Genomic DNA, 14,567 nt, shown 5'->3' on the forward strand with positions numbered 1-14,567 from the left:
CAATCTGACATCGGGGTAGTGATTTTTGTTCACCCCATTATTTTTCTTGTTTAGCAACATATTTCCTTTGAAATAACTTGATCCTAATGCATGTCATGTTTGGGTTTAACCATTGTGGTAAAGATATTCCTTATGTGTCATGTTTTGTTTTATAATTAATAGGCAGGAGAAATATGCTAATCTTTCTAGTTAATGTCTTAAACCCTTTAAATGTTTGAAATGTATTGCTGTACGTTACAATACTATTTATGAGACTAGTAACAAAAGCGAAACATTATAAATGTAACCCTTTTTGTAAAGCTCAAGGGAGGGAGGACTACAAATCCTAGATCTGTAATCCTATATCTGTCAGTATAGATGTCTGACAGATGACTGTATTCTTGGATGCAATTAATTAGTTAAATACTTAGTCCTGAATAGAGATATTATAAAGTGGAAATTTTGATCTTTCCTGTTGTGAAACTTGCTCTTTAAACTAGTCTTATACAAGCTTGGTCATGCGAGACTCATGGAAATCAAATTGGCAATTTTGACATACATGAATATGTAGAGTTTTGATAGACTTTGAAAGGCAGTGAAGACTTGGCACCATTTTATATTTTTTATTCTTTTTAGATCCTATCATAGTTTATTTTAAGTTGGTGTAAATAAAAACGGGGTGATTATGGGAATTGTTTCATCAGCCTGGTCTTTGAATGATCCATTTTTTATTTATATATGCTTCAGCCTTTGGGCGAGATGTGAGCAAGGGAAATTTGACTACTCATTAAAACATTGAATAATGAGGCAGGTAAAATGCATTTTAAGAGCTGGTTTTAGCATGTTTCAGAGGTTCTATGGGTGTTTCCCAGCAGTGATGACTCATGCCTCATGTCACAGGCCTTTAGTTCAATAAACAAACTGCTTGTCATGTGACTCTCCTTGTTTGTCATTTATTTACTTTATTCTCAGAGAGGAGTTGGAGTTCAGGACCCAAGTAAGCATTTGTTTCCATGACAATATAGTAAAAAGCCAATAGAAACATTCACAACAAAAGCAGAGCCATATGCTGAATTGAACATTACATTTTATTGAGAAACACTAACTCAGAAATTTTGAAATCATTCAATAAAATGCATTGGTGAACAGAGAACCCAATACATTTATAAATTATAATTTATATATGACTACAATGACATTGTACAATGAAACGATGAAGTTACAATACTAAATTATTATATATTTTTAATAAATAGCTTCCTTACTTATTTAACGTTATTTGCGATTGACAAGGTTACAAACTCATACATTTTGGTATAATAAATAAATTGGCACTGGAGGTCTGATAAAAACAAAGAGAAATATAACCAACAGATCTGATTAAAAGTAATGGTTTAGCGTACTTAAATACTCAAGTAAATGAATCAAGAAGGTAGAATTAGGTTAGGATTCCGTTTCCATTAGAAAGTAGCATTAGGTTAGGTGACTTTTACCATTAGCTGCCTGTACTTCTTAGCCAGGTTAACATTGGTGCGCCCAGGCTGGAAGGGGTATGACCACAAGATGGAGTTCCATGAGAAACCAAACTTCTTGACACCGTTCAGAAGATACGTCACCTCCTCCCGGCTGAAGTCATTTCTCCTCCTCTGCTGCAGAACGACGAAGGAGAACCAACAAATGAAAAGAAGGTACAGGAACATAAAAAAGCTTTAGACGCCAAATTTTGACCATTTAGAGCAGAAACTATCCAACTCATCACCTCTAGATATCTCATTGATCACACATACGGTTATAGGCCAATGTACACACACAGGATTTAAACTTCCTCAATGCCAAATGGGTAACTGTTAGACTACTTACTTTCGATATGTTCCTCTAAATAACTGACGAATAGTCAACAGATCTCACTGGGCAAATTTGTTGGGCAGGAATCATGCACTTGGCATTTGGAAAATATAATTTTATAATAAAAAATTATTAGAATTATCTTACATTAGAACCAGCCTCTCGATCAGACTTAGTCTTTGGCTGTCCAATTTGAGGGGTTTCTTCATCATCATGACCTCTTCCTGTTTATATATATACAAAGACAATATCATCATATGTAGACCGCTATGTGCTATAAATATGTGAAGGGTCTGTGTGCTTAACTCCAACAACCAAAATATCTGCATACCTCGCTTCCCTATCGTAAGTGTCCATTTTGAGTAATCTCTTGCAACCACAATGCAGGTCAAAGAGTTATGAAGGTACCAAAGAGGAAGAGAATGATAGCCACAGAAAAGTACTGCATGTCTCTCTCACACACACACACACACACACAGCTCAAGGTGCCTGTCAAAAATAGTCTTCAATAAATACCAAGTAAACCAAAAATAACTGGTAGGGTAATGGACTACAGATCTGAACAGGCTGAATATGAAAACTAGAAAGTAGACCTCACAGTAGGGAGTTAAGACGAGGAACATGCAGAGAATACTGACACACACTCTGCCAACGAGCACACAGAAGGCGTAATTGTGTTCACCTGTGTGAACACAATTACGTAATAACACAGGAAACAAGCCTGGACAGGACAACATGAAACAACCCCACAACGCTGTTGACACGGCGAGGGAGAAGGGAGGGGGAGAGGAGATGACGATAGCCATGTGAGGAAGATGGCAACAGCAGAGAAATACAGTGGTTCAGTTTGTACATCTCTGTGAAAGAGTAATATTAAATCTCTCCCAGACACAATCAAACCGTATGTAGCTGACCTGACAATAACCTCAGATAAGAGACGAACAAGGAGGATTGTTGACAAGAATGTGCTTCATTTATACAGCATCATAATTGCAGGTTTAATGCTTTAGGGCGGTATTTACCTAATCGAAACTAGGCAGATCAAAAGAAGAGATTAAAGAAGAGATTAGCATAACATATTCATCTGAAGTGGTGTAGGCCTGGGGTGAGAATATGGCCTCTAGGGAGACACTGGATGGGACAGGTCCAACCACAAGCGCTCATCCCCCCCGGCAGATGCAAATTCACAACAGATAAAAAAAGTATTTGCGGTTAGAATGAGTACATTAGAAATGCACATAAATATGCATGGTGGCGGTGCATTCCGTACAGCTGGGTGTTCCCGTTGGAGCGCTACTTGAATCAGGTGTCAGGCGGATCCATGAGAACCACCAACAGCAGGTGTAATGTGTTGCTCACAGAGCCCCCGGAGAACCTCACAGCAGGGTAGGATATTACCTTAGTACTACATTGCTGAGGTTTTTATTCAAATGTCTGCACCCAGTCCCTATGGCAAGAATCAAAAGAACTGGAAAAACAGTCTCTTCTGAGACCCCGTCCACATGGGCGAAACCGATCCGTTTTCCTTTGATGCGGTTCAGGAATATCTCTGTAAAGACTGATTCATTGCGAAACCACATCAAGCTGTAGAAAAGCTGTAGTACACATTCCAGGCCCATAAGGGGCGCTGCTTCTGCTATAGAACTCCAGATGACGTCATCGTTTGCGTTTCAGGCGTCCACACGAATCCTAACACGAAACCGCATAGGTCCGTTTTTATTTGAATCCATCCTCGGAGATGGATCCGTCTGGACGGTCAGCCCAAACGCACAAGACTTATGCAGTTTCACCAAAAAATCGGCTCTGTGTGGACGGGGCCTGAGTCTCTTTTCTGATCTCTCTGGAGTTGCCAAGCCTCCCGAGAGAAACATTAACCAACAAACTAAAGGCTTATGACCCGGTTGCCCTCACATAAATTACATCAGCCCTTTCTCTGCAGATTAAATCAATTGTGAGGTAAAAACATGGGTAGGTGTGTGTGTAGGTGTGAGGTGCGAGGCGACTGCCTCCATACCTCTCCATCCTCCACTGTGTCTCTGCTGCACTTCTTCTGAACGTGAGTCCTGGTGTGCATGGGCTGACCCCAAATTGCCTCCTCTAGTCTCCCTCCTGTACTGCGCGTGCCGTGCCCTAAACGCGTCGCCGGCCTCCTCCAGCACTCTGTGCAGGTCACAGCTGTGGAGACAGGAGCTCTGGAGAGCCCAGAACGTCCTGCTGGTCACCGCATCAAAAGGCAGCACACAGCCTGAGACAAACAGTCACACAAACCAACAAGATGAGGGACAAATGTAGAGCAATGACCCCAGGGCCCAGGCTCTCACTGTAAAGATTGTTTTTATTTTATTCAGGATTAATCACCATCCATCAGTGAATGATGGATGGTCATAAAACAAAGACAACATGTTTACCTACCTGAGCACCTCTCACCTAATGGTGGAGCTACATGTTTAGCTCTATTCTCTGGGAACCTGTTCAGCTGCCTGATCTCATTGTCCAGCAGCTCGCTACACAAAGACAATGCATCTGAGAGAGAGAGAAAGAGAGAGATCCTTATCCTTGCTATCTTTGTTGTGTATGGGGAATGGGTTAACCTAGCAATTGTTAGTGCTTGGCACTTGTTTCTATGAATATCTTTACTGTACCGACTGCAATATATTGTTTCTCTTTCTTCTGGCAAATGTACTTATTGTAAGTCCCTTTGGATAAAAGTGTCTGCAAAATGCCCTAAATGTAAATTTGAGAGAGAGAGAGGAAGAGAAAGAAGAACTAAAGAGAGAAAGGAAAAGGGAAAGAAGAGAGAAAAAGAAAGAGAAAGGAGAGAAAGAGAAAGAGAAAGATAAGAGAAGTTGTTTTGTGTTGAATGTTACTTTGTGTTGCTGTGAGTGTGTCATACCGTCATCTGCAATCCATTTCCATTCTTTGCCCAAAGATTGCTTCATTGGGGCCGGGAGGTAAAGCACTTTACTGGAAACAGAGAAAATAATAATATCTCTCACTAGCCTTCTCAAATTTTCACACAGCCTTTTTCGAACATCTTACTAGTTTAAGGACTACAGCAGTGAATAATGACGCTAACGGACCTGTCTGTATGCGGCTCTCTGGCACCATCTAGTCGTATGATGTCTGAGGTATATATAACAGTTCCAGTTCCCTTGCACATTGAACACATTATCTCACGGCCAACAGCACCACTAAGAGCCCGTCCTGGAGCTGCAGGGTTGGAACGGGCTGCTGAGAGAGAGCAGTTGCCTCCGTTGGCCTGACACTCAGACGGCTGGTGATTCTCTGGCTGGGAGTACTGTATGTTCACATGGCTGACATGACTGTTCTGGTGAAGGGCAACGACCTCCTCTGGCAATCTGTCACACTCAGCCACCACTTTGGGTGGGTCTGCTTCCTTGTTGCAGTGGAAAATCCTCCTCCTTTCCTGGCTCTGAAATGAGGGGTTAGATGAGTGACCTCCAGTAGCATCCGGTCAAACAGGCACAGAGGTTTTATTTATTCAGTGTTCAAATACTTACCACCTGCACAGGGTAGGTAGCTGCGTGTCCGTCTCGAACGCATGTTGTCTGGTCCTCTTCTTCTTCATACGCATCCTCTTTGTGGTTTCTCTCCGATAATGGACGCCCTGTAGAGGAGTCCCTCCAGCGGTATGGTTGGTCTCTTCCCTGCCACACCCGCTCCCCTCCTCTGGGGGCGCTCTGCTTGGCACAGGCCAGCGGGGTGAACTCCCTACAGATTTCCTCTTCTCCCAAACTCTCCTTCAACGTTTCTTTAACCCCTTGTCTCCGAGTTGTGCCTGTTGCCAATGCCGCCCCCCCCCGGCTCTTCTCCAGCCGATGGATTCTGTTCAGCAGCTCATTGGCTGAATCCCAGTAGGCGTCCATGTTGGTGAAGACCCCTGCCTCCTCGCAGTCTGGGCCAGGTCCTCCCAAGGTCATGGCTTTACATACACACACATGGTTATTTCCATCAATATGCACTTTGGAACCCCATGAAATAATTAGCTTCAGGCCGTTATGTTTAGTACAGCGTAGGAAGGCCTGAAACTCCATCTATCAGTTAGTCTATGAAATGGCCCAAATGTGAAAAGAGAATAAATTATAATAAGATAAACTACCATCCCAAGTTCCCATAACCCATAGTGATGTCTGCTCCGCCTGGTTTCTCAGTTCAACAAACACAAGAGTTAAATATTAATTTAATAAATGCAGTTCTCAAGCCTCAACCAGGAGATGTCTGGTATTCTTTTTATTATTATTATTATTATTTTATTATTTTACTTATAAAACTAAACAATTTCTGAACAATCCAAATATCCTAATGAATAATTTCAGCACAACATATATTTAGGCTTGTGACTCACTGGCTTGTTTGCATGTTTGCAGAATGAAGGTAGCAGCCTTCCTGAGCTCCTCAGAGGGGGACTCAGTGAGGAGAGTGATGATGGCGGACAGGCCTCCACATTGCACCAACTGGAACTGGTGTTCCTCTACAGATGGAGAAGGTCAAGAGAAATGGTAGCATCCAGGGCAACAAGGCTACATGCAGTCCGAGAAGGGATGGGTCTCTATGGCCTACTGGGCCAAGAGGTCAATGGTTAAGAAATATACACAATTTGCCACAATCTACCATTATACCCGTAATAATAGCTTTTTAAATGGTATTGTGTTTGTATCTACTATTTGCATACATGGTTGTAGTACAACCATGTATGCAAATACATGGAAAGGACTGTTTCAAAGTCCTATGATTGTAAGTATAGGCAGTTAAACAGTGTCATGCTGTGAATGTGTGAGTGATTTGAGCATGAGAGTGGGATCTGCAGATCATTATTTCAAGTCATGAAATGCAGAAGGCAGTAGCTCAGGGAATGTTGTTCTCATAGAGATGAATGAAGGTCTTGTACCTGAGGCCTCGGTGCAGTGGCCCAGGGTGAGCAGTACTGGGATCCTGTCCTTAGGATCCAGATGAGCGCTGGACAGCAGGGAGATGAGCTGGGGAACCAGGCCAAACTGAGCCAAGGCTCTCACTAGAACGGCTTGGATGGTGATACATACACATAATATTCACAGTTAGATAAAGATAAAAGCTTGTTTTGTAAAAATACAATTCACTCCTGTATTGTGTTTTGGAATGCGAGACTCAGTCACAGTTGTCTGTGAAGCAGGACGACAGAGTCTTGGTGATGATGACGGAGATCTGACAACACAGCAGGCTCTTCTCTGCATCTGCAGCTAAGCGGACCAGTGTGCGAGTCAGAGTTTCCAGACAGCCAGAGGCAGAGAAACTCTCTTGAGTATAGGCTAGAAAGACAAAGGTAGTTAGTAGTTACTTTACTTTTTTACTTTATTTTCCCTCTCTGTGTCCTTTGCTGGTCAGTATCAGGCTCCTCCGTCTGACAGTACTTACAGTTATTGCCGACCGACATTGCTATAAAGAAGCATAATGGCTGAAACATCTCCGTGCGAGGGAGTGTGATTTGCTGCAGCCAGGTCTTCATCAGGGGATAGGCTGCCACACAAATGCGCTGTGCATCCTCTGCATAACAGCAACCAAACATCAAGAACAAGCTACATCAGCTGATTAAAATAGCTTTTGAGCAATATTATATTGTATATAATCCAATATATAATATATTTATATTTTAAACGTTCACAAGGTTAGGGAGGTACACAACTAACTTTGATGTATTCCCCATCATATTGTGCATATTTTAAGAAAGGCAATAAGTATCACAATGATTTACGCTTAGATTGTAGCAATGTACCTGTAATAATCATGTCATGTCATTTCTATCTTATTTTACCATTCTGAGGGTTGTTGACACAGCCACAGAGAGCGTTGGCCACCGATGTCCAAAGTTGGTACATTTGAGAGACGTTAAGCAGCATTGGGTATTCATCAGACGTTGAAAACGGAAAACTAGTCCTGCAAGGAGATAGTCTATAGAGTTAAAATAGCTTGTATTATGTGAGTGGTGTATTCATTGAGTGTTGTATAATATGATGCTGGTCACAATACTGATGGACACGTGGTACAACATCACAATACCTGAAGAGCTCCAAGAGAATATCCAGGCAGCCAGTGTTCTGTGCAAATGTTTGTCCTAATTCTGACAGCACAGAAGAAACAGCTTCAATAAATCAATTCATAATCAAGTTTTCCTTGTAGACATTGTATGGAATATTGCCTATGTTGCCACCCTGCTGTGAAATGTTGTGAACCTTGTAATTTTGTTGTTGATGTTTGGCCAAAACAAATAAATAAATAAGGAATCAGTCAATAGAGTGACTTTTTATGATACAAAGACAAAACATAATTGAAATTATTGGGTGAATGGAAATTATGGAGGTTTAAATGGTTGATATGAATAACGTAAAGTAATTATTAAATCAATAACAAGCTCCGTTATTATCTGTTAAGAATGGCCTGTTTTATTTACACTCTTTAAAACTCAACACTTCTAAAGAGTGTAAATATTTGATGTTCTCTTCTCATCTATTCCCTTCACAAAGAATTGTGAGGGGACACATTTCACAACAGGGTTGCAAACCATAGAAAAACACCTGTAAACAGAAACTGCATGGGGCAGAGTAAAGCCTTGTGTTGTTTACAGGCATGCAAACTTGTTTGGGGTGAAAAAGGTGAGAATGATGCGTGAGCCAAGGAAAACACAGACCTACTAGGGGGTTCCAGGGTTATACTCCGGGGAGTTAAAAATAAAAAATAAAAATTATTTAAAAAATATATATATATATATTAAAAAATTCAATATAAAAAAAATTCAATAAAAAAATAAATTATAAAAATCATTTTAAAAAATTGACCTGCGCGCATCTTTTTTTTTTGACCTGCGCGCATGTCAAAAAAAAAAGATGCGCACGCAGGTCCAAAAAAAATGATGCGCGCAGGTCCAAAAAAAAATATGCCCGCAGGTCCAAAAAAAAAGTTGCCCGCGCAAGTCAAAAGATTTTTAATTATATAATTTTTAAAAATATTTTTGATATAATTTTTCAAAAATATTTTTTTTTATATATATTTTTTAATATATACTTTTTTTTTTTTTAACTCCCCAGAGTTTTTTTTTTTTTTTGGCGTCCTCCTTGGTCTGTTGTTGTTCTGGGATGCACTAGCTTTATTTGCACTCAGTGGCCCATCCTTGTCGGAGGCCTTCTGTACCTGTGAGGTAGAATGGAGGGGGTCCGATTTTTCTGTCTCTCATTCACTCCCGTCTCTCACTCAAACATACGAGCACACACAGCTCCAAGTTGTCTCTATACTATATTTCTGCTCCTTTCTCCCGTCATAAGAACATTACTGTATGTAACGTCCGTGGCTATCTGTCGCGTGGATTTCCCACTAAGATAGCTTTCTTTATAAAACATAAGTATTCATTTTTAGTGTTTCTCATGTCACAGAAACCACAGTGAATCCTGTGTTTCTGTGCCCCGCTGTGGTGTCGACAGCACAGAGCTCCGGTACCGTTACAGGACAGGTTTCTTTCAGCTTGTATTGTATTCCAATTTTAGCGAAAACAAACATAACATTAGCTTGAAAGAAAAAAAACTGTTTAAGGATTCTTATCTTTACGTGAACTTTGGGATGACTCGTCTGCCAATGACTTCAAGTTGGTTGTGTTTTAACCGGTGATTGTTGTGCCAAACTGTTTACAAAGGGACACTTGCTTGCGACGCAGCAAGTGCCTGCTAGTTGACCTGCCGGGCGGGACGATCAGTCCTTCCCCACATAAAGAGCTTAGTTCTGATTGGATCGCTTCCCAAATCGTCCTGCTTACATTTTCGTCTCGTTTTTATTCGTTAACGAAAGTGTCAAAAGATTTTGTCGTAGTTTTTGTCATCCTAAATTGATTTTTATTTAGTTATCGTCTCGTTTTCGTCAGACTGTAGACCCCCACCCCCAATGTTTTCTCAATGGATCTCCACGAATCACACAAGTGGCCAATTTTGTTAAAAAAACTGCAAATTTTGCCGAAAGGTGACTAGTTTGCATGCCTGTGTTTAGTTACGGTCAAATGAAGAGATAACCCGCATGAACATCCAGTTCACCCAGATTTGAGCTCTTCTTCAACACAAAGTCAAAAGGGAGTTTCAAGTTTCAAGTTTTCTGTGATATATATATATATATATATATATATATATATATATATATATATATATATATATATATATATATATATATATATATATATATAGGGACTACAGCTGAAATTTGCAATCTTTGGATGAATGTACACTGTCCCTGTAAAATAAGTAAATAAGTATGTCATTCAAAATAGCTGTATTCTTTATATAGACTTGATCTTACTGTTATTGGCTACCAGCACAGACAGCAGGTAGACAGACACCCGTTGCAGTGTGACTGAGCTGTCTGGTATCTGAAGCAAGGTAGCAAGGTGGGAGAATGTGTCCTTTTTGCACAGATAGGTCTTGCAGTACACTATTAGGAGAAATGTACATCTTATTATCTTCGTTGGTCAAACAGGTGAAGGATATTTTGTTCACAGTGAGAGAACCAACTAAGAAAAAAAAAGTATAAACTCTTTACTCGATAAAGTTTGTTGTTTACTCGATAAAATGTCAAGGATAATGCGAACATTTACAAAATCTCTATCATCTATATTAATCTATATCAGTATATAAAAGTATCCATTGTTTTGCAGATGTTAGCTTAACAGAATAAACTATAGTAAAACTAATAGGTAAAATCCTTGAGTTTTCTAATTAGGTAGGTATTTATCAACTCTTCATAGGGTGTTTAAAAACTGTTTTACACACAATGATGTATTGTGCCACTCATATGCAACAACTGAATATTTCAGTATCTTACCACCCACCATTTGCCTCTGCTAGAGTTCCGAGCGTAAAAAGTGTAGTCTCCTTGACATCTGGATGAACAAAACTTGACTTTGAAAGGCTGTAAACAAACGCTACACCTCCCATCTCTCTGAACAGGTCCACATTATCTTCTGAGGAGTAAATACATACAACATATTAGATTATTAAAAATTGTGTTGATACAAAATCTGTCAAAATACAGTCATGCTTAGGAGATGGAAGGCCTATTAAGAAATTCTCAATGATAAGAAAAAGCCTAAATGCTCTAGTCTATGTCAATCTGACCTCTGTTTTGGCAAATGGAATAGATGGCAAGAAGAGCTTGTTTCTGGGATTCAGGGCATTTCATCTGAAACTTCAGACATTCAATCAGCAAACTAAGATCCGTCTTTGTTGCTGAAAAATACATTTAACATTGAGCAAAGAAAAACAACAGCCGCCTTTTTATGCATTGTCTTGACGTAACGTTATACATACTACACATGATTAGCATAATGAAGGCTAGCAAACAAAGCTTGCACAGGTTTAATGTATACTTACTACTGTGTGTGTTCCTGCTGATATCCATTATCTTGTTTCACATAACCCTCTAACCATTAGACCTTGGAACCCAAAATATTACTGTAGTTAATTCAGTACAACGTATATTTCTTACAAAGCAGGCCAAAACATACATTTGAACCCACCAAAACGTTTTATACAAATGTTGGGAGAATACTTGATATTAACGTACATAAACTATGAGATAAACCCTTACTGTGTCCAAATTGTTGCCTGCATCTATTTTGTTGCTGGCACTAAACGGCACCGAGGACAGGTTACAACGAAACAACAGTTAAGTTATTGACGTTAACTTGTTCCTGTCACGTCCGACTCACCGTAGCAGACCAGATAAAGCTAGTCGAGGGTGTGCATGAATTGGCAGGTTTACAAGGAAAAGCTCCTTTCCATTTAAAGTCAAAGGAAATTTTCAAAACGAATTAATATATTTTTAGAAAAACATTTTATTTTTTATTATTATCATTATTATTATTTTAATACGGCACTCCCTGATATTCAAAATGTGCGCATCGGTGCGTAACTGTACCGTAGTTCACTTTGTGTTTCACCATCAATTTGGCTGAAAGTTGATAGAAACACACGCATGTTCAGAAGTTTTGAAACATAATAAACAGATAAAACTGTTGTTTTCAATTACTTTAATTTAAAATATGCTCAAATTGAAATGTACAACCAATAACATGGAGATGGAAATTGGAACCATTATGTTATGCTTTTGGATTCTGGAATATTAATTATATTACTGGTAATCAATACAATTTGTTGACTGAAATTTGTTCCTTTATTTGTCATCATGTCACTATCATTTGTGATTTACATACATATATTGATCATATATCACACCGTGTTTGTCTTCTAGATGAGAAAACTACACAATGGCTCTTACTTCCGCTGACGACACCCTTCCGTTTCCCATAGCAACGGAGGGACTCTGCAGCAACTGGTGGACAACGACGGTCCAAAGCTACTAGGTAGCTCCTTTAAAATGGTAAGAAGACTATTTAGAAAATACCTTCATTTACATATTTTTGGGACTGAAACTGTTGACCCAACACTATACATGTCATCAGGCAGGTTCTGTATTTATCTCTTCTGGCTATACAAAGAAACAAATACAAGTTACATTCAATATAATTCTTGTTAGGCTAATTCATCCATCCCAGTTGGCTACACACTACCTTGTAGGAATTGTTTTGAAATGATTACTTAATTTGATGTGTTTAAGGTATAATATGTGTTTATTTTTTCATTTCTTTCAAACTTCAGGCTGAAATTGAGGAGACTTTGAAGAGAATTGATACACATGAAGGTGTGATTGGCACAATAGTCATAAATGCAGAAGGTTAGTGTTACTAAGTGCGTCATGAAAGCATATATTATGAGTATCTTATTTTGCCGTAGGCCAACCATACTTTTTAACTGTGGCTACTTTATTCATACAGACATTAGACTTGAATCATTTTGCCTAAGGGAGGTAATGTGTGTGTGTGTGTGTGTGTGTGTGTGTGTGTGTGTGTGTGTGTTGGTGTGTTGGTGTGTTGGTGTGTCGTGTCAGTGCTTGCATGTGTGTCTGTATCTGTGTTTCCATGTAAACGTGGGTGGCCGTACGTAGCAATGGAAGACTTGTATGTGCACGGTTAGTTGAGCGACGGCGTCCTCGTTATTTTCAGGTATTCCAATCAGAACTACATTAGATAACTCCACTGCGGTCCAGTATGCGGGGCAGTTGCGCCAGCTGACAATGCAGGCTAGGAGCAGTGTTCGGGACATCGACCCACAGAACGAGCTCACATGTATTCGCATTCGCTCAAAAAAACACGAAATTATGGTGGCGCCAGGTAAGCACATTTGATCATTTGTTTCAAAAAATTCAAATTCCATTTATTTTCTTGCATTTTCATAAACAATGAAGACACAGAACATGAAACAACGATAACAAAGACAACTTTGATGACCTATAGCGGTGGGGGGGAGGTAGGAGAGTGTGCTATTTCACATGGGGTGCAGACATATCACAAGTCAGCACCCGTGTGGACGATTCTAGATAGATGGAAAGATAGATAGATAGGCAGGCAGATAGATAGATGTTTGTATAGATAAACAGATGGATCAGAAGTGATAAACAGACGAATCAGAATGGATGCTGTTGGCAGGAAGGCTGTAGGTTAATGGAAACATATAGAATGGGCAAGCATACTGTGATCCCTAAGCACTCATTATACAGGGAAGTATCTGTGTTCTTGAGAGTCTAGGAAGGATCGTATAGTATCCCAGAACTTGCTTGCATCCTGTTCTTGGATGCAGCCTTTTCCGTGCTTAAGAGATGGAGGAAATCCTCCAGGCACCTGTCTCTGGAGAAGTAGGAGGGTATTCTCATCTCCCAGTTCATTAAGATCAGACGTTTTGCCGTGTGGCACGCAAGGGCCATTACTCTTTGTTGTTCATCACTTTGATGAACAAAAGTTATGTTAAGTTGTTAACTATAATAAACAGACAAAATAGAACACGGTGTGGTTGGTTAACTTTATTTCTCCCACACGCTTTTCCCCAGAGAACGAGTTTCTGCTGATCGTCATACAGAACATCCCGTGAGAGTCGTGCTTCCCTCTGCCCCAGTCATCGGCTACCCGGAAGATAAGAACAACAAACAGTTTAGTGTTTTAATGTGCAGTCGTTTTTGTCTGCTTGTTTTGCATTCCCTTGATTTGTTTTTGGAGACTGAATAAAAATGGAATTGGGAATACATTCAGCAGGTATTCACCAGGCAATTAAGGCCTCCCATAAAACCACACGACACCGTGAGGACTGAGCTTATAGAATCAGTTCTTTCCTTGTGGTAATAGAAGCCGCAGGGGGACAGCCTGAGCATAATGACACATTTGTAGTCAGATATGAGCCTTTTATTTACACATCTGCTGCTGGCATCTTTCGCTTGTTCAATGTTCTATTCGTACATTAATGGATTCTGGGGTTCATGCAGAGGTCCTGGTTACACCTTGTGCTAGTCACATGGGTCAGCTTTCACATGAACGCGTCATGGTTCATGTACAGCCTACAGCAGTTGCTGATGAATAACTAACTGCAATATGACCATAAATACAGAGATGTACCAAAATAACTTGAGGTGCTTCTGATCCTCACCCTGACCGTAGCCACAACAATTACGCAGCTGAAGTTGTTTATCATTAACCTATAGAACTAACTTTTTAAAAAACAATATGCATGAATGTAACAATCCATCTAATATCCAAATCCTTCATTTGATTGATCATTCCTCAAATATGACTGAGATGGGACGGTAAAATTGGTTGTTATATTACAGAA

The 14,567-nt window shown here is 39.8% G+C and overlaps 2 protein-coding genes across 2 annotated transcripts; one reads left to right on the forward strand and one right to left on the reverse strand.

The window, feature by feature from the left end:
• Nucleotides 1-1,248: 1,248 nt before the first annotated feature.
• terb1 (telomere repeat binding bouquet formation protein 1) lies at nucleotides 1,249-11,250 on the reverse strand (the record flags this gene model as incomplete). The annotated part of the gene is made up of 17 exons (XM_084477942.1): nucleotides 1,249-1,628; nucleotides 1,972-2,048; nucleotides 3,839-4,069; nucleotides 4,237-4,347; nucleotides 4,718-4,788; nucleotides 4,905-5,257; nucleotides 5,346-5,767; nucleotides 6,191-6,316; nucleotides 6,734-6,865; nucleotides 6,978-7,130; nucleotides 7,237-7,365; nucleotides 7,634-7,755; nucleotides 7,879-7,939; nucleotides 10,153-10,284; nucleotides 10,682-10,813; nucleotides 10,968-11,078; nucleotides 11,223-11,250. The coding sequence occupies 17 exons, from the start codon at nucleotides 11,248-11,250 to the stop codon at nucleotides 1,458-1,460; spliced, it is 2,562 nt and encodes an 853-aa protein (XP_084334068.1). The 3' UTR covers nucleotides 1,249-1,457.
• Nucleotides 11,251-12,118: 868 nt separating this feature from the next.
• On the forward strand, nucleotides 12,119-13,835 carry LOC311357858 (dynein light chain roadblock-type 2-like; the record flags this gene model as incomplete). Its single annotated transcript, XM_084477880.1, has 4 exons — nucleotides 12,119-12,199; nucleotides 12,510-12,585; nucleotides 12,914-13,081; nucleotides 13,795-13,835. The coding sequence occupies 4 exons, from the start codon at nucleotides 12,119-12,121 to the stop codon at nucleotides 13,833-13,835; spliced, it is 366 nt and encodes a 121-aa protein (XP_084334006.1).
• Nucleotides 13,836-14,567: the final 732 nt, after the last annotated feature.

Source organism: Micromesistius poutassou (assembly GCF_964030765.1).
Source record: "Micromesistius poutassou genome assembly, chromosome: 13".
NCBI lineage: Eukaryota > Metazoa > Chordata > Actinopteri > Gadiformes > Gadidae > Micromesistius > Micromesistius poutassou.